A 23,740-nucleotide genomic window follows, 5' to 3' on the forward strand; every position below is an offset into this window, starting at 1 on the left:
ACAAATATTCTTCGTCAAAAAAACAGAAGCTAAAATGAAGAATTAAATTAAAATGTATGTATTATTCTTTACAATAAAAAAATAAATTTACTTCAACATTGATTTAAATTGTCAGGAAAAAAGAGGAAGGAATTTAAAAGGTAAAAAGGTATATGTGTTTAAAAATCCTAAGGTTGTATTTTTTCTCTAAAATTGTCTTTCTGAAAGTTATAAGAAGCAAAGTAAAAAAATTTATGAATTTATTTAAACAAGTGAAGACCAAGTCTTTAAAATATTTACTTGGATTTTCAAATTCTATTTGAGTTTTGTCTCTCTAAGAATTAAAATGTCAGGCAAAGCGAGACCAGCTTGCTAGTAAATAAATAACATTTAAAAAATAGAGGCAGCTCACTGGTAAGTGCTGCTATTTGAGCTATTTTTAGAACAGGCCAGCGGGCTACTCATCTGGTCCTTACGGGCTACCTGGTGCCCGCGGGCACCGCGTTGGTGACCCCTGCACTACGCCATGCCGCCCAATAAGAAACATATGTTTAATGTACCCTATTTTTTGTTCAAATAAAGCCAATAATGCAATTTTTTGTGGTCCCCTTTATTTGGAAAAGTATCGAAAAGTACTAAAACGGTACCAAAATATTGGTACCGGGACAACACTATAGGACTAATAGAAACACAAATGGAAAACACTGCCACATAAAGTAGTATTCCCATCTCTGACCTGGCTGCTCAGTACAATATACATGTTTACACTTGGTACCGGTATATCTGCACAACACTAGTGCTAAATAAATTGTATTAATGGAATGAATGGGGGAATAAAAACAACCTCTTGGAATACTTCTTGGCTGATTTGCATGATTTGTCCAAGAGCCATGATGATGTTTTGAAGGGAGGGAACTTTTTGCGAGGCGCGTCTGGTGTCACAATCCAACCAGCGCGCCTCTGGGTTGTGTCGGCCACTCCACTGTTGGCCCCCACAGAGATAAAAACATGCTCTAGAGACCAGCACAGTTGGATTCGATTAAATCGCGCCTGTTTCTCAATTGCGCAAAGAGGACGAGAGAAGGACCAGTGGAGAGTTGCCAGCTGGACGCGCCGTGCGCACTTCCACCCAGCACAAAGACGCGCGGGAGGACCTTAATCAGAACGCCAAAAAAAAAAAAACCAGAAAAGATGAACGCCACGGACATTCTCTGCCCAAACAACTTCACCGAGCCGTCATGTGGGAACGCCAGCTTCCCCCCGTACAGCTACATCGACATCACCACTTTTATGCACATCTTCCCGTCTATTTACGGCATCCTGTGCTCGGTGGGAGTCCTGGCCAACGGACTGGTCATTTACGCAGTGGCCGCCTGCAAGAAGAAGATGGTGTCGGACATCTACGTGTTGAACTTGGCCATAGCGGACATGCTCTTCCTGCTAGTGATGCCCTTCAACATCCACCAGTTGGTCAGAGACAGGCAGTGGGTCTTCGGGAACTTTATGTGCAAGGCGGTGGTTGTGGTGGACGTCAGCAACCAGTTCACCACCGTGGGGATTGTCACGGTGCTGTGCATTGACAGGTAAGTCCACTTCAAAAAAAAGAAAATCAATTTCACTGCTAATTTCAATAATGTAACTAGTTTCCATGATCTCGTCCTTAAAAGAATCATACAATTAATAATGTATTGTGTATTTAGGACAGGGGTGTCAAACGTATGGCCCGAGGGCCGGATCAGGCCCGCAAACAGGTTTTATCCGGCCCGCGGGATGAGTTTGCTAAGTATAAAAATTTACCTGAAATTTTTGAATGAAAGAAACAGCTGTTCTAATGTGTCCACTGGATGTCACAATAGCAATTCTTTGTATCTTTGTAGATGATAAAATGGCAACCAAGGTAATCAAAAAGGTTAACCAACGAACGAGATTTCTCTACAGAATTTCCTCTCTGGTCAACAAAAGCACCTTGAGGATTCTGGCGGGAACTCTCGTTCAACCCTTTTTCGATTACGCATGCACCTCCTGGTACCCTAGCACCTCCAAAACCCTCAAATCTAAACTCCAAACATCTCAGAACAAGCTAGTCAGGTTACTTCTAGACCTCCACCCCAGATCCCACCTCACTCCTACCCACTTCTCTAAAGTGGGCTGGCTCAAGGTGGAGGACAGAGTTAAACAACTTGCACTGAGCCTAGTCTATAAAATCCGCTACACCTCCCTGATACCGAAGTACATGTCAAACTACTTCCTTAACGTAAATGACCGCCATAACCACAACACCAGGGGGTGCTCCACTAACCACGTTAAACCCAGATTCCGAACTAACAAAGGTCTTAACTCATTCTCTTTCTATGCCACATCAATGTGGAATGCGCTCCCAACAGGTATAAAAGAAAGGGCATCTCTATCCTCCTTCAAAACCGCTATAAAAGTTCACCTCCAGGCAGCTACAACCCTAAACTAACACCCTCCCTCCCCGTATTGCTAATAATCAAATGTAAACAATCAAATGCAGATTCTTTTTCTTATGCCTTCTGATCTCTCTCTCTCTCTCTCTCTCTATGTCCACTACTTGATGTCCATATCCCCACCCCCCCCCCACCCCCCACCCCACCCCCCCTCCACACTCCTGATTGTAAATAATGTAAATAATTCAATGTGATTATCTTGTGTGATGACTGTATTATGATGATAGTATATATGATAGTATATATCTGTATCATGAATCAATTTAAGTGGACCCCGACTTAAACAAGTTGAAAAACTTATTCGGGTGTTACCATTTAGTGGTCAATTGTACGGAATATGTACTTCACTGTGCAACCTACTAATAAAAGTCTCAATCAATCAATGATGCTACATATGTACAAAATAAACCACATGATGTCGAGGAAAATTATCAAACTACGTAAAAAACATCCTGTATTTTGATTTTGATATAATTTTTATCTTGATAGATTGAAAATTAACACCAATGACTTGACTGTTGAACATTATCACATACATCTGCAGAGACTCCTCCCAGCCCCACCAAGGATTGTTTTCACTGCTGGACTCTAGAAAGAGGTTCCGCAGCCTCCGTAGCAGAACCTCCAGGTTCTGCAACAGCTTCTTCCCTCAGGCCGTAAGACTCTTAAACGCATCAAAATAATCTCCTCAATTCCCCCAAAAAGGGATTAACTCGCTGGAATATAAAGACAATATAACATACATCAATAAACGTGGATGCATATGCAAAAGTGCAATATACTGTATTTATCTGTACAGTAATCTATTTATTTATATCTGCACCTTATTGCTTTTTTATCCTGCACTACCATGGGCTAATGCAAGGACATTTCGTTCTTATCTGTACTGTAAAGTTCAAATTTGAATGACAATAAAAGGAAGTCTAGTCTTTAATTTATTCAGAAAATGTATATAACGACAAATAAATTACTAACCGCAAAATGTAAGTGTAAAAAAAACCTAACAACATTATGATTTGTATATTTGTGCTTGTTCTATTTGTAAACAAAGAAAACAATCTGAAGTCGTCTTTATTTGTAAGTTATCGTGCCGTGATTTTACCAGTCCGGCCCACTTGGAAGTAGATTTTTCTCCATGTGGCCCCCGATCTAAAATGAGTTTGACACCCCTGATTTAGGATGTTGATGTTCCTTTTCATTTTTTACACATTTATTGGCCAATTGAAATACATACCTCCACTGCTTATATTGTCTAAATCAGGGGTGGCAAACGTACGGCCCGTGGGCCGGATCAGGTTTTATCCGTGCCGCGTGATGAGTTTGCCAAGTATTTTTTTTTTAATTTGTTAATTTAGCTTTTATTTAAACAGGTAAAATCCCATCTCCAAGGGAGACCTGGCCAAGAGGGCAGCAGCAAGGTTTGATTGATTGATTGATTGAGACTTTTATTAGTAGATTGCACAGTACAGTACATATTCCGTACAATTGACCACTAAACGGTAACAACAACACCCGAATAAGTTTTTCGACTTGTTTAAGTCGGGGTCCACTTAAATCGATTCATGCTACAAATATACTGTATACTATCATCATAATACAGTCATCACACAAGTCAATCATCAGAGTATATACATTGAATTATTTACATTATTTACAATCCGGGGTGTGGGATGTGGAGGGGGGGGGGGTTAGGTTTGGTCGATATCAGCACTTCAGTCATCAACAATTGCATCATCAGAGAAATGGACATTGTAACAGTATAGGTCTGACTCAGTGACGTGCGGTGAGGTTCATGGCTGGTGAGGCACTGACTTCATCACAGTCAGATTTACAAACATATGAACCCTAAAGAGTATCTTATTCACCATTCGATTGGTAGCAGTTAACGGGTTATGTTTAAAAGCTCATACCATTATTCTTCCCTGCTTGGCACGCAGCATCAAGGGTTGGAATTGGGGGTTAAATCACCAAAAATGATTCCTGGGCGCGGCGCCGCTGCTGCCCACTGCTCCCCTCACCTCCCAGGGGGTGATCAAGGGATGGGTCAAATGCAGAGGACAAATTTCAATACACCTAGTGTGTGTGTGACAATCATTGGTACTTTAACTTAACTTTAACTTTACACATACAAACTGTAGCACACAAAAAAGCACATTTAATAAAAAAAAACGTTATTATGGTCTTACCTTTACTTATAAATGAAGTCCATGCGTCGCTGTCGTGCTGGATTAATGCACCCCCGCCGTAGAATGCACCCCCTAACGGGAGTGTTATATCAACTAAAGCCCACACTTAAACTTTCCACGTGCAAGATTTAATCTATTTAAAAAAGTTTTTTAATAACAATCCAAAAAGTGCAAAAACAATAATTTTTGTGTTGGAGGAGTTGTGAATGAATGAAATATGAAATCCGTGCTGCAGTCTGCAGGTGTACCTAATGTTGTGGCCCTGCAGTCATTGACTTTTAGGCAGGTGAGGCAGGGCCTCACCTGCCTCCAGTGACTGCACGTCACTGGTCTGACTTGGTAGGATATGTACAGCAAGTAGTGGACACAGAGAGAGAGAGAGATCAGAAAGTATAATAACAAGTATCTACATTCGATTATTTACATTTGATTATTTACAATCCGGGGAGGTGGGATGTGGAAGGGGGAGGGTGTTAGTTTAGGGTTGAAGTTGCCTGGAGGTGATCTTTTAGTGCGGTTTTGAAAGAGGGTAGGGATGCACTTTCTTGTACACCTGTTGGGAGGTTACATTAAAAACAGTAAACAACACATAAAACATTACATTTACAACATTACAACTGGCTCACATAACACATGTGCATACAGACAAGGTAGACTGCAATCCTTTCACGGAAGCTTTAAACTCATTTAATGTGACAAGGGTTTGAAGTTGAAGATTCAATCAATCAATCAATCAATCAATGTTTACTTATATAGCCCTAAATCACGAGTGTCTCAAAGGGCTGCACAAGCCACAACGACAGATCCCACATCAGGGCAAGCCAATGGGATAACAATGAGAAACCTTGGAGGTTTCATGAAACAAATGACATGTTGTATACCCGACAAGTGCACCAGTCATATATTCTCTCAGAATGTCTGTTGCCAAGCTGCACTATATAAACAAACATACAGCAGATGAATGAAGACTATTGGTTCGTGGATCATAGTATCAATGTCCAAAATGTGGTTCCGGGGGCTAGATTTGCCCCGGCACATAAAACGTAACGTGAAAGCCTGGAAATAATGTGCGTCAATATCATTAATATTATTTCTTAATAATTATATATGTGTTCCTCTAATTTTGACATACAACAAATAATATCAAGTATTTGAAAAAATGTTTGGGCTAAAATATAAATACTTACTTAATATCTGCTTGGCTTATGATTTCAAAGAAAGTTATCTTCAAAATTGTACATAAAACAATATAACTGGCATTAATGTAATATTGTCATGAGGCATTGACACATTTTCATATACCGTATTTTCCGGACTATAAGGCACACTTATAATCTTTTTTTCCCCTCAAAACTTGACAGTTTTGTTTCCATGTATACCCCCAGTATTTACTTTTTACTTTTTAAATTTGATCTCAATTTTGTACACTGCTGCTGGAATTTTAATTTTCCTGAGGGAACTCTCCTGAAGGAATCAATAAAGTACTATCTATCTATCTATCTATCTATCTATCTATCTATCTATCTATCTATCTATCTATCTATCTATCTATCTATCTATCTATCTATCTATCTATCTATCTATCTATCTATCTATCTATCTATCTATCTATCTATCTATCTATCTATCTATCTATCTATCTATCTATCTATCTATCTATCTATCCAAACAGCAGCTTGGAATTTGGGACATGCTCTCCCTGAGAGGTTGAGGTGGGCGGGGTTGAGGTGGGGGCAGGGGGGTAGCGGAGGGTGTATATTGTAGCGTCCCGGAAGAGTTAGTACTACAAGGGATTCTGGGTATTTGTTCTGTTGTGTTTATGTTGTGTTACAATCTATCTATCTAGTGCACCTTATAACCCAGTGTGCCTAATGTTTGGAATAGTTTTAGTTTTGCTTACCGACCTCGACGCTATTTTATTTGGTACACGGTGAAATGATAAATGTGACCAGTAGATGGAAGTCAAACATAAGAGATACGTGTGGACTGCAATTATAATGGCACTCACATACAAGAGATACGCATAGACTGCAGTATGACTCAAGTAAACAACACCAACATTTTATATGTTCAATTGAAAATATAGAATATTACACACGGCGCTCAAAAATCTATCAAAATGTTTTAGTACGACTTTGCTAAGCTATGAAGCCGTACCGCATGATGTGCTTCAACATACGAGTATTATTATGGTGTGTGTATAAGGTAAGACATATTATCTGGCGTTTTGTTTCGCGATATTATGCAAAAGCAACTTTTCTTACCTTCTGGTACCTGCTGATCTGTATTTGGGATCTGCATAAATCCTGAAAAATTGCGCGTGTTCGCCTTTGTAGCTGGTGACAATGCCGTAGTTGATAAGTTTCTTCTTTTTCTCTATCTTCTTGTAATGGGACATTCATACTCCGTTGTTGCCATTTCTAATATAAAGTAGTGTAAAGTTCTTACTTATATCTGTCAGTAAACTCACCATGAAAGCGCTTAAAAATACCGGTGTAGTGAGTTTACATTATTCACCCAAGGAACTTTAGTTATTAGAGAGTGCCGGTCGGACAGTTTTTCACAGGACAGGACACACAGGCCTTGTTGTTGTTTCCGGATGAGGAGATGCTGCTCTGTTATTGATTGAAGTAAAGTTTGAATGTCATTAAAACAGTTAGCTCCATCTTTTGACACTTCTTCCACTCCCGTCCTTGCACGCTACACCGCTACAACAAAGAGGACGGAGAAAAGACGCTGCCGAAGGTGAGCCACGTAAATAAGACCGCCCACAAAACGGCGCATCCGGAAGCGACTGTCAGAAAGCGACTTGAAGATGATTTGTAAAACATAATCTATGCAACATTTTGACCAAAGAACCACCATCACATGTTATATAGACCACAAGTAAGTGTTTTCAATTTAGAAAAAAAATCAAAATAATATGACTCTTTTAATACGCCCTATGGTTAGGAAAATAAGGTAATATTATTTCTTAATAAATATATTTGTTCTTTGAATTTTGACATACAACAAATAATATCACATTTTTTCAAACCTTTTTTTGGGGTTAAAATATCAATATTTACTTAATATCTGCTTGGCTTATAATTTAAAAGCAAGTTATCTTCAAAACTGTACATAAAACAATATAACTGGCATTTATGTAATATTGTCATGAGGCATTGATACTATTGATACTATTTTCATATATATTTATTATTGCAGACGGCCTTCCAAAGGCAGCCATAACTGCGATGGGGCCCTCAATGAAGAAAAAGGAGCTTGACACCCCTGTCTTATCGCATTTTCATCTAATCAAAACAACTGCAAACATTTGTTTAGTTAAATATGTTTCACTACACAGCACATATTGTCATATATTGCATGGGGCAAAATACGGCCCGCGGGCCACATGCGACCCATTAAGATTTTCAATCCGGCCCGCCAGACGTTCTACATAATTTTTTTAGACCATTAACATCAAAACTGTCGCCGCAATTATGATGTGCAGTGCTGTTTTTAAATGACCGTAAATCTTGAACTATAGAAAGTATTTCAATGGTTGAAATCTGTGTTTTTGAGTGATATTCGAGGTATTAAGGTAATCTACGTCACAGCAGCTCAGACGAGGAACAAAGCAGAGTGGGTGAGGTTTGTTTTCAGAGCTACCAGCCCCAAACGCATGTGTCAGAAACAGATGCGGAAACAGATTTTTACGTGATAATATATGATATTGTAGGTGTTTATTACACTTTGCATTCACATTTTGTTGTTTTATAAACTTTTGTTGTGTTTTGTTTGATTGTAAAAGATACACAACTACCGAGGAGCTGGTTTGAGAAGTAAAAGAGGAGTGATGTTCATATGTTGTTAATATTCAGTGTTTTATCGTTCATAGTTAATATTGTAAATCCCACTCTCTTTATTTTAATGTACATTTTGGGTGTCCCATTCAGTAAAAAAAACTGTAAAATTCCATTCCGTTTGTCTTAGGTGGTCTGTCATAACTTTTTTAGAACTCTATCGAAAATTGTGACTTTTGGTATTAGTGTTCTTGGAAAAAAAAGGGACCCAAACACGCATACTGTCCAGCAGATTTTTACAGCAGAATGTGTACCGTATTTTTTGGACTATAAGTCATCGGATTTAGCGAGTAGGAGTGACAGATTGTTTGGTAAACGTATATGTTATAGTTATTTGAATGACTCTTACCATAATATGCTACGTTAACATACCAGGCACTTTCTCAGTTGGTTATTTATGCGTCATATAACGTACACTTATTCAGCCTGTTGTTCATTATTCTTTATTTATTTTAAATTGCCTTTCAAATGTCTATTCTTGGTGTTGGGTTTTATCAAATAAATTTCCCCAAAAAATGGGACTTATACTCCAGTGCGACTTATATATGTTTTTTTCCTTCTTTATTATGCATTTTCGGCTGGTGCGACTTATACTCCGGAGCGACTTATAGTCCGAAAAATATGATATATATCATTTATACACACATACACATTGGCACCCAAGATACATTATTTTCTCTCAATGTGGCCTCTGAGTCAAAATATTTGCCCAGCTCTGGCATAACAATGTATATATATATATACAGTGTTTCCCATAAACCGCCAGGATACCTGTGGCGGTGGGGGTGTGGCCATGGGCGTGGTCACCATGACATCATCGAGTAATTTGCATAATTTACTACAATGATAAATAATGATAAATGATAAATGGGTTATACTTGTATAGCGCTTTTCTACCTTCAAGGTACTCAAAGCGCTTTGACAGTATTTCCACATCCACCCATTCACACACACATTCACACACTGATGGTGGGAGCTGCCATACAAGGCACTAACCAGCACCCATCAGGAGCAAGGGTGAAGTGTCTTGCCCAAGGACACAACGGAGGTGACTAGGATGGCAGAAGGTGGGGATTGAACCCCAGTAACCAGCAATCGGAGGGTTGCACGGCCACTCTACCAACTTCCCCACGCCGTCCCTATGATTTTCTCTAAAAAGGCTCAAAAAATGTATACTTACTAATTAATAATAACAGTTTTGTTTTAAACGTCCATCCATCTATCCATCCATCCATTTTACAATATAATTACAACACTTTATGTACATATTTATATACAGATTTGAACAATAAGTTATTCACTGAAATATATTTATTAATTGTGGTTCTTACAAAAAAATATATCTTATAAAAATATAAAAGCTAAAATGTCTCTTAGAGCTCTGCCACTTTAATTAGTGCATACTAAATAATTTAACTTTAGCCTACTACTAAAACCATATTATTTACCAGCAACATAAAGTGAAACAGAGGCAGAGGTGTCCTGCCACAGTCAGTAACAAATAAACAGAAAACAGTAGTGGTGGTAGATAGACACAAAGCTTCATCAAACATCTGATTCACTGAACAAAGAGCTCCAAAAATCTTGATCCTACACTTCTCTTTTGTAAAGTAAATCTGAACAGCCTATATGGGCATCTACATCGACTATATGATTTGCCTGAGAAGCTGGACAGGACAAAAAAATAAAAAATAAAAAAATAAAAATTTTTGTGGCGGCCCTAATTCTTTTGTGGCGGGCCGCCACAAATAAATGAATGTGTGGGAAACACTGATATTATCGATTAGAGTTAGTTTTTTTTGCTACGGACAATTTTTTAAATTAAAAACTTGTTTGTTTTTCCACATCTTGATATAGCCTCCCCCCAGACCCCCACCCTGTAGCTTACAACCTTCTCTTTTCCTTAAACGGGACCATATGGTGATTTTAATCTACATTGAAAACACTTCTTTTTAGTCTAGTACAGTGACTCTCAAACTTTTTTTCACCAAGTTCTACCTCAGGAAACACTCGTATGTCTGGAAAACGGTTATTTTCGGGACGACAGTCCTCACATGCAAATGAAGCCCTCAATTCCCCGCACCCTCCAAAAGAATCAGAATGTGTCTTCTGAAAACATACAGTGTTGAAATATATATCTTAAAGGCGAGCATCACTGGAGTTTTTTTTTTTTTTCCCAGACATGGTTGAAAATAAACATCATGTACCTCAACTTACGTGCTTAATTGGGTCTGTGCCAGAGCTCTTAACTCAAAACACTTTTATCTCAAATCGACATCTCCCATTGAAATGAACTGAAATCAGTTCAAATGGAAAACAAAACTGCACAATTTCAACATGTAGCATGCCTTTAAAAAAAACAAAAACACTTTTAGATAAGAAATATTGTATACAGACAAAACAATATAATGTACTACAAACAACTACAGTAGTTCTATGAAGTAATATATAAATAATGAACAGCATTTACTAAACAGTGTCTATAAAATTGCATGTAGTGTTAGTGGGCATGTTGCGGGTGATCTACTAACACTGCACATGCTGGGTTTTTTGTGTGCTGCAAATGAGGTCATGGAAGAAAAGCTGCACTTAATGTGCTCAAAAGACGCAGCCAGCAGACGGCAAAAAACATCATCTGAATTAGTTTCAATCAGCTCCTTAACCCACCCAGCATGCAGCTATACAATTATAAAAGGATGTTGCTGCATGGATGATAAGTCTAATATGAACTTTCTGAGAGACCATGCAAACATGTTGACACACACATTCTCTGTTCCTCGTCTGTTTTTGCATGCTATATAAAACGCAAAATAATGCTCGCAAAATGGTGATGAGTGTTGACTCACACTTTGCACACGTTAGTAGATCGGCTTTGCGTGTGCTATCATGTTTGCATGAGTTTTAGTACACATAAACCTTTAGTAAATCCTAGTCTATATATTCATAACTTAAAGTAAAACTGCACTTTTTTTATTTTATTTTGCCCATCATTCACAATCCCTATGCAAGGCAAGATTGTTTTTTTTTTTAATGCATTCTAGTACGTATAATACGGCAAGTACGAGGTAGCAAACAATGCAGATAATGGGAGTAAACCCACAGTGAGAAAGACACAAAAAAACGAGTGTTTTTTTTCCTGTTTTTTTACCTGTGTGAGCATTATGATTAACTCTTCATCTAAACGGGAAGATATGAACATCCCATCAGTTGGCATCCCCGTGAGAGCAGACATTGTACTGTAAGGGATTGGTTTATTGTGTTTCTCTGTTGCGGATCCCAAACTCTGGAACGATCTCCCTCTCCATGTGAGACAGGACCCTTCTTTGGCTATTTTTAAGACCCTTCTTAAAACCCATTTTTATTCACTGGCTTTTAACCCGGCATGAGACTTTAAACTGTTTTTAACTTTTTTAACTGTTTTTAACTTTTTAACTGCTTTTTATCTAACAAATTGATTTAAGGGTGATTCGTATTTGCTTTTTCAATGTGTATTTTACTTCTGTTTTAAATGTTATTTTTTAGTCTGTCCTTTGCCTGTATTTCTTTGTGGTGTACGGCCCTTTGTTCTTGAACTGTGGTTGTTTTTAAAGGGCTTTATAAATAAAGTTGGATTGGTTTTGGTTTGGTGTTTGTAGATTTTTTTTGGTATAGCACTTGGCAATACTGCTACCTGCTGTACCTGCCTATCATTAAACTTCTAACACTTGTAGATCGCCCTCTTTATGTTCAGGCTCAAAAATATAAGGTTCTTGATCATCATTTGTGCTAAAATAGTTGTTGTTGGCCTTCATGAAGTCTGTCATGATTGGCAGTGTTGTTGTTGTCGAAGGATACTGCAATCGTTGTGATTCCATGTGAAATTAATACTTCGCCATATGTTTGAAATGAGCAAAATATATAAATATTACATGTTATTATGAATGTGCCTGTTACATTGCATACAGTACATACCTTCAGCTTGTAAATGACGATGGAAGCTTTTGGATGGTTTTTAGAACCAGGGCCTCCATAGAAATGCCCCCCTCTACCTCAAATAACTACTCATCCCCAAATCCTCCACCTGACACCTTCGCTCCGGACAGGCTAACCTCCTCCAACCTCCGAGGACAAAGCTACGAACAATGGGAGACCGGGCTTTCTGCTCCGCCGCTCCCAGTCTGTGGAACGCTCTCCCTGACCACCTGAGGGCACCACAGACTGTGGATGCTTTTAAAAAAGGCTTAAAAACCCTTCTTTTTAAAAAAAAGCCTTTTTTTTAGATATATGCATACTAGTTTTAGCTATTTGGCTGTTCTAGTTTTTATTATAATTTTTTTTTTTATTATCTTTTTTTTTTTTTTTAATACACTGTAGCACTTTGAGGTTGTTTACTCAATGTAAAGGGCTTTTTTTACAAATAAAATCTATTATTATTATTATTATTTAGAGCGCTTTATGGGCGGAATAGAGCGACTCCCATTACATCCATTGTTAGCGGACTTTTGCTTTTTTTACGAGTCAGAATGCATACAAAAGAGAAAGACATATGTGCACTTTGAATGATAGACAAAATTCCACCCAAAAAAGTGCAGTTCCCCTTTAAAGCACTGAAAGACGTTGAACGAGACAATGATGAACAAACCTTAGAGATATGCTTCTGCCTCTTTGCTTTCCTCTCGATCCTTGCGCAAACATGTCAAATGGGATGCTAATATCATCCGCTGTTGAAATTTCTGGAAAAAATAAAAATAGTACCTCATAATTTGCTTCTAAGACAACTCGTTTTGAAGAAACAAACTAAAACACGAGCTTGAAGATGGTCTGTAAAACAAAATGTGTGCAAAATTCCGACCAAAGAACCACAATTACAGGTTATGTAGACGACAAGGAAGTGGGTTAATGTTTGATTAAAAATGTATATGGCCCCTTTAAAAAAATTAAAAAAATGTATCAAGTGGAATATCAAATAAAGTGGCGTTTGAACACCCCTGCGTTTGAGCATATCATATTTCAACCCTCAGGTGTCGTGCGAACATACAGTAGCTGCAGTCCATGATTTGGGGGCAATCAGCATACTTTTTAAACTACAGAGGCGCACTGTGGCCTTTGAATAAGTCACCTCTCTTCTGTAGAATTCCTTTCAAGACCATCCATTGTGAAAAATGACCCGTACCAGGTTGGTTATTGCAGACTATTAGAAACCATCTTGAACCATGGCACTCAGTCATGTCAAGAAAGAGAGAAAAAAATCAACTTCAAATTTCAATCCGAGACATTTGTCAAATGAAAAAAACTTTATGATCATTGATATCTAAATTTGATCAAAAATGTATTATCCAGCAGGTCACTACTGTACATACACTATTATTGATTAATAATGAAATATTAATTAATATATTATTAATTAAATATAATTATAGAAATATAATTTTCGGTTGCATTTTAAGCAGTAAGAAGACTACAAGTTGGCCAAAAGTGGCTTAAATATTGTGCTTTATTAACTTTGCTACTTCATTTTTCATTGCTGTGCCACAAATATCTTGTCTTTTTTCAGTGTATACCAGGCAGTTATTTAAAAAATAAAATAAAATACTGCGGCAGCAGTGTTATTTAAAGGCCTACTGAAACCCACTACTACCGCAGTCTGATAGTTTATATATCAATGATGAAATCTTAACATTGCAACAGTAATGTTAAGTAATTGCACTAGTAAAGTGCAATTTTAAATTTCCCGCGAAATATCCTGCTGAAAACGTCTCGGTATGATGACGTTTGCGCGTGACGTCACGGATTGTAGCGGACATTTTGGGTCACCATTGTGGCCAGCTATTAAGTCGTCTGTTTTCATCGCAAAATTCCACAGTATTCTGGACATCTGTGTTGGTGAATCTTTTGCAATTTGTTTAATGAACAATGGAGATAGCAAAGAAGAAAGCTGTAGGTGGGAAGCGGTGTATTAGCGGCCGGCTGCAGCAACACAAACACGTAGCGGCTATGTCGTAGCCGATGTTTCATTGTTTACATTCCCGAAATATGACAGTCAAGCTTTACCATTGGCCTGTGGAGAACTGGGACAACAGAGACTCTTACCAGGAGGACTTTGAGTTGGATACGCATGCTTGTGGAGATGGGACAACAGAGACTCTTACCAGGAGGACTTTGAGTTGGATACATGCTACCGTGAGTACACAGCTGCGGCTTCCAAACATTTGATCGCTTGCCCGTACGTGCGTGCCGCTATGTGCATGTCACTTACGTAACTTTGGGGAAATATATGTGCTATATGAACTTTGGGGAGGTGAACAGTACTTTGGGCTGTGGGATTGAGTGTGTTGTGCGGGTGTTTGATTTGTATTGGCGGGTTATATGGACGGGAGGGGGGAGGTGTTTGTTGTGTTGTGGCTAATAGAGTATATATATGTCTTGTGTTTATTTACTGTTTTAGTCATCCCCAGCTGAATATCAGGTCCCACCCGCCTCTCACAGCATCTTCCCTATCTGAATCGCTTCCACTGCCCTCTAGTCCTTCACTCTCACTTTCCTCATCCACAAATCTTTCATCCTCGCTCAAATTAATGGGGAAATCGTCGCTTTCTCGGTACGAATCGCTCTCGCTGCTTATGGCTATGATTGTAAACAATGTGCAGATGTGAGGAGCTCCACAACCTGTGACGTCACGCTACTTCCGGTACAGGCAAGGCTTTTTTATCAGCGACCAAAAGTTGCAAACTTTATCGTCGATGTTCTCTACTGAATCCTTTCAGCAAAAATATGGCAATATCGCCAAATGATCAAGTTTGACACATAGAATGGACCTGCTATCCCCGTTTAAATAAGAAAATCTAATTTCAGTAGGCCTTTAAACTCCAATTGTAGCTCACTCGCTTGATTTCTTTTTTGTTTGTGTTGGGTAATAAGCAGTTTGTGTTGCTTCCATCCGGCATTTAAAAAAAACAAACAAACAAACAAAAAACCTTGTTAGCTGGTGCGCTGATGTCACACAAAGCCCCCATCGTGTGTTAATGTTGAGTGCTGGGAATGGCAGCACTGAAATGGAAAACAGTGTAATTAAATGCTTTTAAGACAGTTCCCGCAAATAGCCATATTGTACTGAGCAGCCAGGGCCCATACAGCTTTCCTCAGATACTCACTCAGTAGAACCAAGCTTGTTGAATCAAAACATACACTACCGTTCAAAAGTTTGGGGTCACATTGAAATGTCCTTATTTTTGAAGGAAAAGCACTGTACTTTTTAATGAAGATAACTTTAAACTAGTCTTAACTTTAAAGAAATACACTCTATACATTGCTAATGTGGGAAATGACTATTCTAGCTGCAAATGTCTGGTTTTTGGTGCAATATCTACATAAGTGTATAGAGGCCTATTTCCAGCAACTATCACTCCAGTGTTCTAATGGTACAATGTGTTTGCTCATTGGCTCAGAAGGCTAATTGATGATTAGAAAACCCTTGTGCAATCATGTTCACACATCTGAAAACAGTTTAGCTCGTTACAGAAGCTACAAAACTGACCTTCCTTTGAGCAGATTGAGTTCCTGGAGCATCACATTTGTGGGGTCAATTAAATGCTCAAAATGGCCAGAAAAAGAGAACTTTCATCTGAAACTCGACAGTCTATTCTTGTTCTTAGAAATTAAGGCTATGCCACAAAATTGTTTGGGTGACCCCAAACTTTAGAACGGTATTGTATGTTACATAATAAAATAAATTACATAATGCATACAAGTACATTACTGAAGTCTCAAACTGCACTGTCGTCACAATTCAGTCACATGACAACAGTTAATAATCATGGGTTTATTTTATGTTTATGACACGGAATGTAATGGGCGTCAATTATAAACGGATTAGTGTGAACACGAACACAATCAAGATCTTAGTGTTATTAAAGCTGTGACATGGTGCGGCAATCTAACGCCCCCTTTTAACACCAGCGATTTCTTACGTCATTAAATTAATACTTGCCTCCAACATCATTTTATTAATCATCATGAGCCTCCTTTACCACTCGTGCTCTCTCTCCTAAAATAACATAGCATCTATTCCTTTTGCTGATATAATCAAACAACTGTTGGTCAGCTGGATGGTATATGACAATATGGTATTCCTTCCGGAAACAAATGCGAGTGTGTTCTAATCATAGCAGACTTGGTAACAGACGAATGAGTATTCACAACCTTATCTTTTTGAAGCTGAATATACAGAGGATGAACTGCTGATTATAGTAGCAAGCACGAAGAGAGTGTGAAACGTTGGAGCAGACGGAAGCCCGCAGAGTGAGGTCGGCGTGACTTGACGCTGTAAATGTTTGATTTATTGATTGATTGATTGATTGAAACTTCTATTAGTAGATTGCACAGTACAGTGCATATTCCGTACAATTGACCACTAAATGGTAACACCCCGAATACGTTTTACAACTTGTTTAAGTCGGGGTCCACGTAAATCAATTCATGGTACAAATATATACTATCATCATAATACAGTCATCAATCAATCAATCAATGTTTATTTATATAGCCCTAAATCACAAGTGTCTCAAAGGGTTGTACAAGCCACAACGACATCCTCGGTACAGAGCCCACATACGGGCAAGGAAAAACTCACCCCAGTGGGACGTCGGTGAATGACTATGAGAAACCTTGGAGAGGACCGCATATGTGGGTAACCCCCCCCCCCCCCCTCTAGGGGAGACCGAAAGCAATGGATGTCGAGTGGGTCTGACATAATATTGTGAAAGTCCAGTCCACAGTGGATCCAACACATCAGCGGGAGTCCAGTCCACAGCGGGGCCAACAGGAAACCATCCCGAGCGGAGACGGGTCAGCAGCGCAGAGATGTCCCCAACCAATGCACAGGCTAGTGGTCCACCCGGGGTCCCGACTCTGGACAGCCAGCACTTCATCCATTGCCACCGGACCTATGCAACTCCCCCTCGCAAGGGACAGGGGAGAAGAGGAGAGAAGAAAAGAAACGGCAGATCAACTGGTCTAAAAAAGGGGGGTCTATTTAAAGGCTAGATTATACAAATGAGTTTTAAGATGGGACTTAAATGCTTCTACTGAGGTAGCATCTCTAACTGTTACCGGGAGGGCATTCCAGAGTACTGGAGCCCGAATAGAAAACGCTCTATAGCCCGCAGACTTTTTTTTGGCTCTGGGAATCACTAATAAGCCGGAGTTCTTTGAACGCAGATTTCTTGCCGGGACATATGGTACAATACAATCGGCGAGATAGGCTGGAGCTAAACCGTGTAGTATTTTATACGTAAGTAGTAAAACCTTAAAGTCGCATCTTAAGTGCACAGGAAGCCAGTGCAAGTGAGCCAGTATAGGCGTAATATGATCAAACTTTCTTGTTTTTGTCAAAAGCCTTGCAGCCGCATTTTGTACCAACTGTAATCTTTTAATGCTAGACATAGGGAGACCCGAAAATAATACGTTACAGTAATCGAGATGAGACGTAACGAACGCATGAATAATGATCTCAGCGTCGCTAGTGAACAAGATGGAACGAATTTTAGCGATATTACGGAGATGAAAGAAGGCCGTTTTAGTAACACTCTTAATGTGTGACTCAAACGAGAGAGTTGGGTCGAAGATAATACCCAGATTCTTTACCGAGTCACCTTGTTTAATTGTTTGGTTGTCAAATGTTAAGGTGGTATTATTAAATAGATGTTGGTGGTCATCACACAAGTTAATCCTCAGAGTATATACATTGAATTATTTACATTATTTACAATCCGGGGGGTGGGATGTGGAGGGGGTTGGGGCGGGGGGGTTAGGTTTGGTTGATATCAGCACTTCAGTCATCAACAATTATATCATCTGAGAAATGGACATTGAAACAGTGTAGGTCTGACTTGGTAGGATATGTACAGCGAGCAGTGAACATAGTGAGCTTAGAAAGCATAAGAACAAGTATATACATTTGATTATTTACATTTCATTATTTACAATCCGGGGAGGTGGGATGTGGTGGGGGGAGGGTGTTAGTTTAGGGTCGCAGTTGCCTGGAGGTGTTCTTTTAGTGCGGTTTTGAAGGAGGATAGAGATGCACTTTCTTTTACACCTGTTGGGAGTGCATTCCATATTGATGTGGCATAGAAGGAGAATGTGTTAAGACCTTTGTTAGATCGGAATCTGGGTTTAACGTGGTTTGTGGAGCTCCCCCTGGTGTTGTGGTTATGTGGAACTTGGAGCAAAGCTATGCCGATATAAATGGCGTGCTTACCCAAAATAAACGGGAAAAAAAATTCCCCGGCCAGCTAGACCAAACGTACAACTGTTCATCGAGTGAGTCACTATAATATTGATCATGATACACGCAGCACATCATGCTTGTTATTACAACTACAGTACATGCGCTCTTGCGCTAGCTGTGTACAAACAAAACATGAAAAGTGGGCTAATACTTTACAGATACTGTGATATGACTGTTCATGTTTTTCAGTCAGTACAGATTGGTGTTCTATCGCACTGTGTTGTGCGTTACAAACTCAAAAGCCATTCAGCTGTTGACGCAGAAGCTAGCTTACAGTTAATGCCATTGCAAAAGAGTTGCTCTCTGTTCGCTCTTACAATTACAACGTCGCTGCAGCTTGGTTATTATACAGTATTGTTGGCGGTTTTTGGATGCATTTTCAACGTGACTTTGAGGCGGAATGGATTGATCCCATTAGCTGCATTGCTAGCCACCTAGAACGAGCCGATTATTAAAAAATAGATTGAAAAAAAAAAAACTACCTTTTGTCATCTTGTCTCCAAAAAAAGTGCAGTTCCCTTTTAACATGATCTTACCTAACCTATTTGACACGTAAAACCACAAACATCAAATACTATATCTTATAATGCACCTTTGCCCTTAAATAAACTGATAGCACAGCCACTTGGCTGTAAAGAGGCACCTGAGACAATGCACAAAGATCAGGCACCGAGCAGGATGCATCCTGGTAATGTTTGCTGATAAGGCACCCAAATATTATCATACATTACGGTGTTTCAGAAATGATTGCTCATGCACAGGGTTAAATTATCGCAAAGTTATGATACTTATCGTATGTCTGGCATTGCTGTGGTTACAATGAAAAGGTTTTAGGCTTAAAACTTAGCCTCCGGGAAGCAATGAGCAATTTATTCAATCAATTTGTTGCACTGACTCACCTCTGTCTGTTTCTTGAAATATCCTCTTCTCACCCAACTTGAATTTCCCTAAACTGCCTTTAGGAAGAATTGACATTAAATGTAATATCAATCTGATAGTTTGGCAATATGAGACACAGGACATAATAAATGGACAGACTACAGTATTGGGGGACTGTGTACCAGACAACTTTTCCAAAAAAAGTTGTTGGTTCACAGCACACTACCTACAGTATATACACAAGCAATAGAACCGGAGGCTGACAGAGTTGCATGATGGGACTTGGGCAAGAAGTAAGCCTGTCTATAAGCCATGACTAAGTACGACACGGTATTTATGGCACACCATTCCTCTAACTTTGAAGTAAATTTTACCCTTCTATTTTCGATAAGCTTTGTCGTTATCAGGGTCATGGTTAAGCTGGAGCCTATTCCAGCTGACTTTTAGGCTAGAGCAGGGGTGTCCAAACTTTTTCCACTGAGGGCCGTACACGGAAAAATTTAAGCATGCAGGGGCTATTTTGATATTTTTCATTTTCAAACCTTAACAAAATATATGGATTTTTTTTTTTTTAACCTTTAGGGCTCCCGGGGACTATAAAGGGTCTCAGTCATTAAACTATTAAAAATAAGTCAAATTATTATTATTATTTTTTATTTACTGCTTACAGTAAATCTCTATATCAATTTGAGGTTGATATAAAGTAAAAAAAAAAAAAGGTTTTCTGTCAAAGACAACTTTGTTTTTTATAGTAAAACTGAAATATGCAGTATTTAGTAATCAGAGCCTTAAAAGATCAATAATGCAGGACACCACTGATTTTAATTATTTAATATTTTTGAGTAATCACAGTGAAAAGTTAAATAAAATCCTACTAAATATATTTGGGATCCAAAAGGTCCTCCACTCATAAAGTGATTCATTTTTATTTATTTTTTTTTACTTTTAACACTAAAATTACGAGATCAACTTCAGATATATCTGTCGATATTACGTTTGAACTATTATTTTGTTTGTGTTATGCTCTTTTGTCGAATAAAACTTTGATGTTTTTATATGAAAACCACACAATATATGCAATATTTTTTCCACATAAAACATTTTAAAGTGATATTTTGTAACTAATAATTCATTATAACATAGATTTTTAGTCTTTTTTTTTATTTTAGCAATGGCAAAAAAAAAGAAAAAGAAACAAAGACAAAAGAAAAAAAACAGCCTGCCTGGCAGCTTTGTGTCAACATTGCAACTTTTTCTTGTTAGATTTCACCTCATTCCACTTTCTTAAAATGTTTTTTTAAATTTTTGCAATATTATCAATTTTGCAATTTTTGCAGAATATGTGGCGGGCCGGTAAACAATTAGCTGTGGGCCGCAAATGGCCCCCGGGCCGCACTTTGGACACCCCTGGGCTAGAGGCTGGGTACCTCAGAGAATTTTGAACTCCTGTTTTAAAGCCATCATTGTATTAGGCAGAATATCGCAGCTCAACTTCCTGTTTTTAGAACACAAACCAAGAATGAATATATAAAGTAGAATGCATACTTTTGGGATGCTGAGCATTGGATTTGCAAATCCTTTTCAACTTATATTCAATTGAATAGACTGCAAAGACAAGATATTTGATGTTTGAACTGAGAAACATTTTTTTTTTCGCAAATAATCATTAACTTTGAATTTAATGGCAGCAACACATTGCAAAAAAGTTGGCACAGGGTCATTTTTACTACTGTGTTACATGGCCTTTTCTTTTAACAACACTCAGTAAATGTTTGGGAACTGAGGAGACCAATTTTTGAAGCTTTTCAGGTGGAATTCTTTCCCATTCTTGCTTGATGTACAGCTTAAGTTGTTCAACAGTCCGGGGGTCTCCGTTGTGGTTTTTTAATGGGAGACAGGTCTGGACTACAGGCAGGCCAGTCTAGTACCCACACTCTTTTACTATGAAGCCACACTGTTGTAACACGTGGCTTGGCATTGTCTTGCTGAAATAAGCAGGGGCGTCCATGATAACGTTGTTTAGATGTCAACATATGTTGCTCCAAAACTTGCATGTACCTTTCAACATTAATGGTGCCTTCACAGATGTGTAAGTTATCCGTGTCTTGGGCACTAATACACCCCCATACCATCACAGATGCTGGCTTTTCAACTTTGCCCCTATAACAATCCGGATGGTTCTTTTCCTCTTTGTTCCAGGCGACATGACACAACGTCCACAGTTTGAAAATGTGGACTCGTCAGACCACAGAACACTTTTCCACTTTGCATCAGTCCATCTTAGATGAGCGAAGCCGGCGGCGTTTCTGGGTGTTGTTGATAAATGGCTTTCGCTTTGCATAGTACAGTTTTAACTTGCACTTACAGATGTAGCGACAGACTGTGGTTACTGACAGTGGTTTCCTGAAGTGTTCCTGATCCCATGTGGTGATATCCTTTACACACTGATGTTGCTTTTTGATGCAGTATCACCTGAGGGATCCAAGGACACGGGCATTCAATGTTATGTGCAGTGATTTCTCCAGATTCTCTGAACCTTTGGATGATAATACAAACCGTAGATGGTGAAATCTCTAAATTCTTTGCAATAGCTCGTTGAGAAATGTTGTTCTTAAACTGTTCGACATTTTTCTCACGCATTTGTTCACAAAGTGGTGACCCTCGCCTCGTCCTTGTTTGTGAATGACTGAGAATTTCACGGAAGCTGATTATATACCCAATCATGGCACCCACCTGTTCCCAATTAGCCTGTTCCAAATAAGTGTTTGATGAGCATTCCTCAACTTTCTCAGTCTTTTTTGCCAGTTGCGCCAGCTTTTTTGAAACATCAAATTCCAAATGAGCTAATAGTTGCAAAAAAATAACAAAGTTTTCCAGTTTGAACGTTTAGTATATTGTCTTTGTAGTGTATTCAATTGAATATAGGTTGAAAAGGATTTGCAAAACATTGTATTCTGTCTTTATTTACGATATACACAACGTGCCAACTTCACTGGTTTTGGGGTTTGTAGATCATCGAGGAGACCGTACATTGCTACTAAAACAAAAAGAGCTAACATTCAAAATGAGTCTGAATTATTTTTTATAAGAAAATTAATCGTAGAATATGTTGAATATATGTCAGATGTAATTAGCTCCACAAAACTTAATTTTACTGTTGACTTCTACTTATTTTAAAAAGGAAAAATGTCCCAGAATAATTTCTGGTTTACAAACAAACCTCAGCCAACAGGCCAGAAAAGGATAAAATGTAAACACACTGTATCTAAAATGTGTATCTAAAAGACAGAAATGCGCATCCTCACACACAATAAAACTAGCTCAAGACTATGCGTGAGGTGTAGAAGAGAGTAAACACCCATGACCGCCATGTGATGTTATTGTCGCCGTTGGTTTGTTAGTCAGTTAGTTAGGTAGTTAGCTAGCAACATAACTCAGAACTGCGTGGGTTTCATTAAACTTTTAGGAAGTGTAAAAATGGGATAAGGAACAGTGATACAATTTTTGGGGTAACCCACATCCCCGTCACCATGTTCGTGGTACAGCCATTGTGGGCAGCGTTGCTAAGTCTGCTTAATTTAAGCGACTTTGGGCTTTTTTTTTTTGTTAATGTCACTTGCATATGTCGTGACTTGTTGTTTTTGAACGTGTGGTGACTTATTTCGGCTTGCTTTTCTGACCCCACATCAAAGCAAAACACTGAAAGGTAGTACTTGGCATCAACTTTTGACCAGTATTTTAAGTGAATGCATGATATTTTTGTAACATACAAACCTTTTAATTTGTTAGCGCAGTTAGACCAGATGTTGCACACAGCACGTTATTGTGAAGGCTGGAAATGTGCTGCTACTCTTAAGGGCGCATGACAACTGCAATGTTTTTAGGTGGAGACTACTTGAGGCTGTGTACAAGTACAAAACCCAAAACCAGTAAAGTTGGCATGCTATGTAAATTGTAAATAAAAACAGAATACAATGATTTTCAAATCCTGTTCAACCTATATTCAATTGAATAGACTGGAAAGACAAAATACTTAATGTTCGAACTGGAAAACGTTGTAATTTTGAGCAAAAATTTGCTCATTTGGAATTACATGCCTGCAACGTGTTTCAAAAA

General features: G+C 38.6%; 1 protein-coding gene across 1 annotated transcript in view; it reads left to right on the plus strand.

The window, feature by feature from the left end:
• Window positions 1–1,000: 1,000 nt before the first annotated feature.
• mchr2b (melanin concentrating hormone receptor 2b) overlaps window positions 1,001–23,740 on the plus strand; it is a 39,876-nt gene continuing 17,136 nt past the window's right edge. The window contains exon 1 of the mRNA XM_062043758.1: window positions 1,001–1,562. Coding sequence (XP_061899742.1) covers window positions 1,171–1,562 — 392 coding nt within the window. The 5' untranslated portion in view covers window positions 1,001–1,170. The remainder of the gene's footprint in view (window positions 1,563–23,740) is intronic.

Source organism: Entelurus aequoreus, linkage group LG04 (genome assembly GCF_033978785.1).
Source record: "Entelurus aequoreus isolate RoL-2023_Sb linkage group LG04, RoL_Eaeq_v1.1, whole genome shotgun sequence".
In the NCBI taxonomy this organism is placed as follows: Eukaryota; Metazoa; Chordata; class Actinopteri; order Syngnathiformes; family Syngnathidae; genus Entelurus; species Entelurus aequoreus.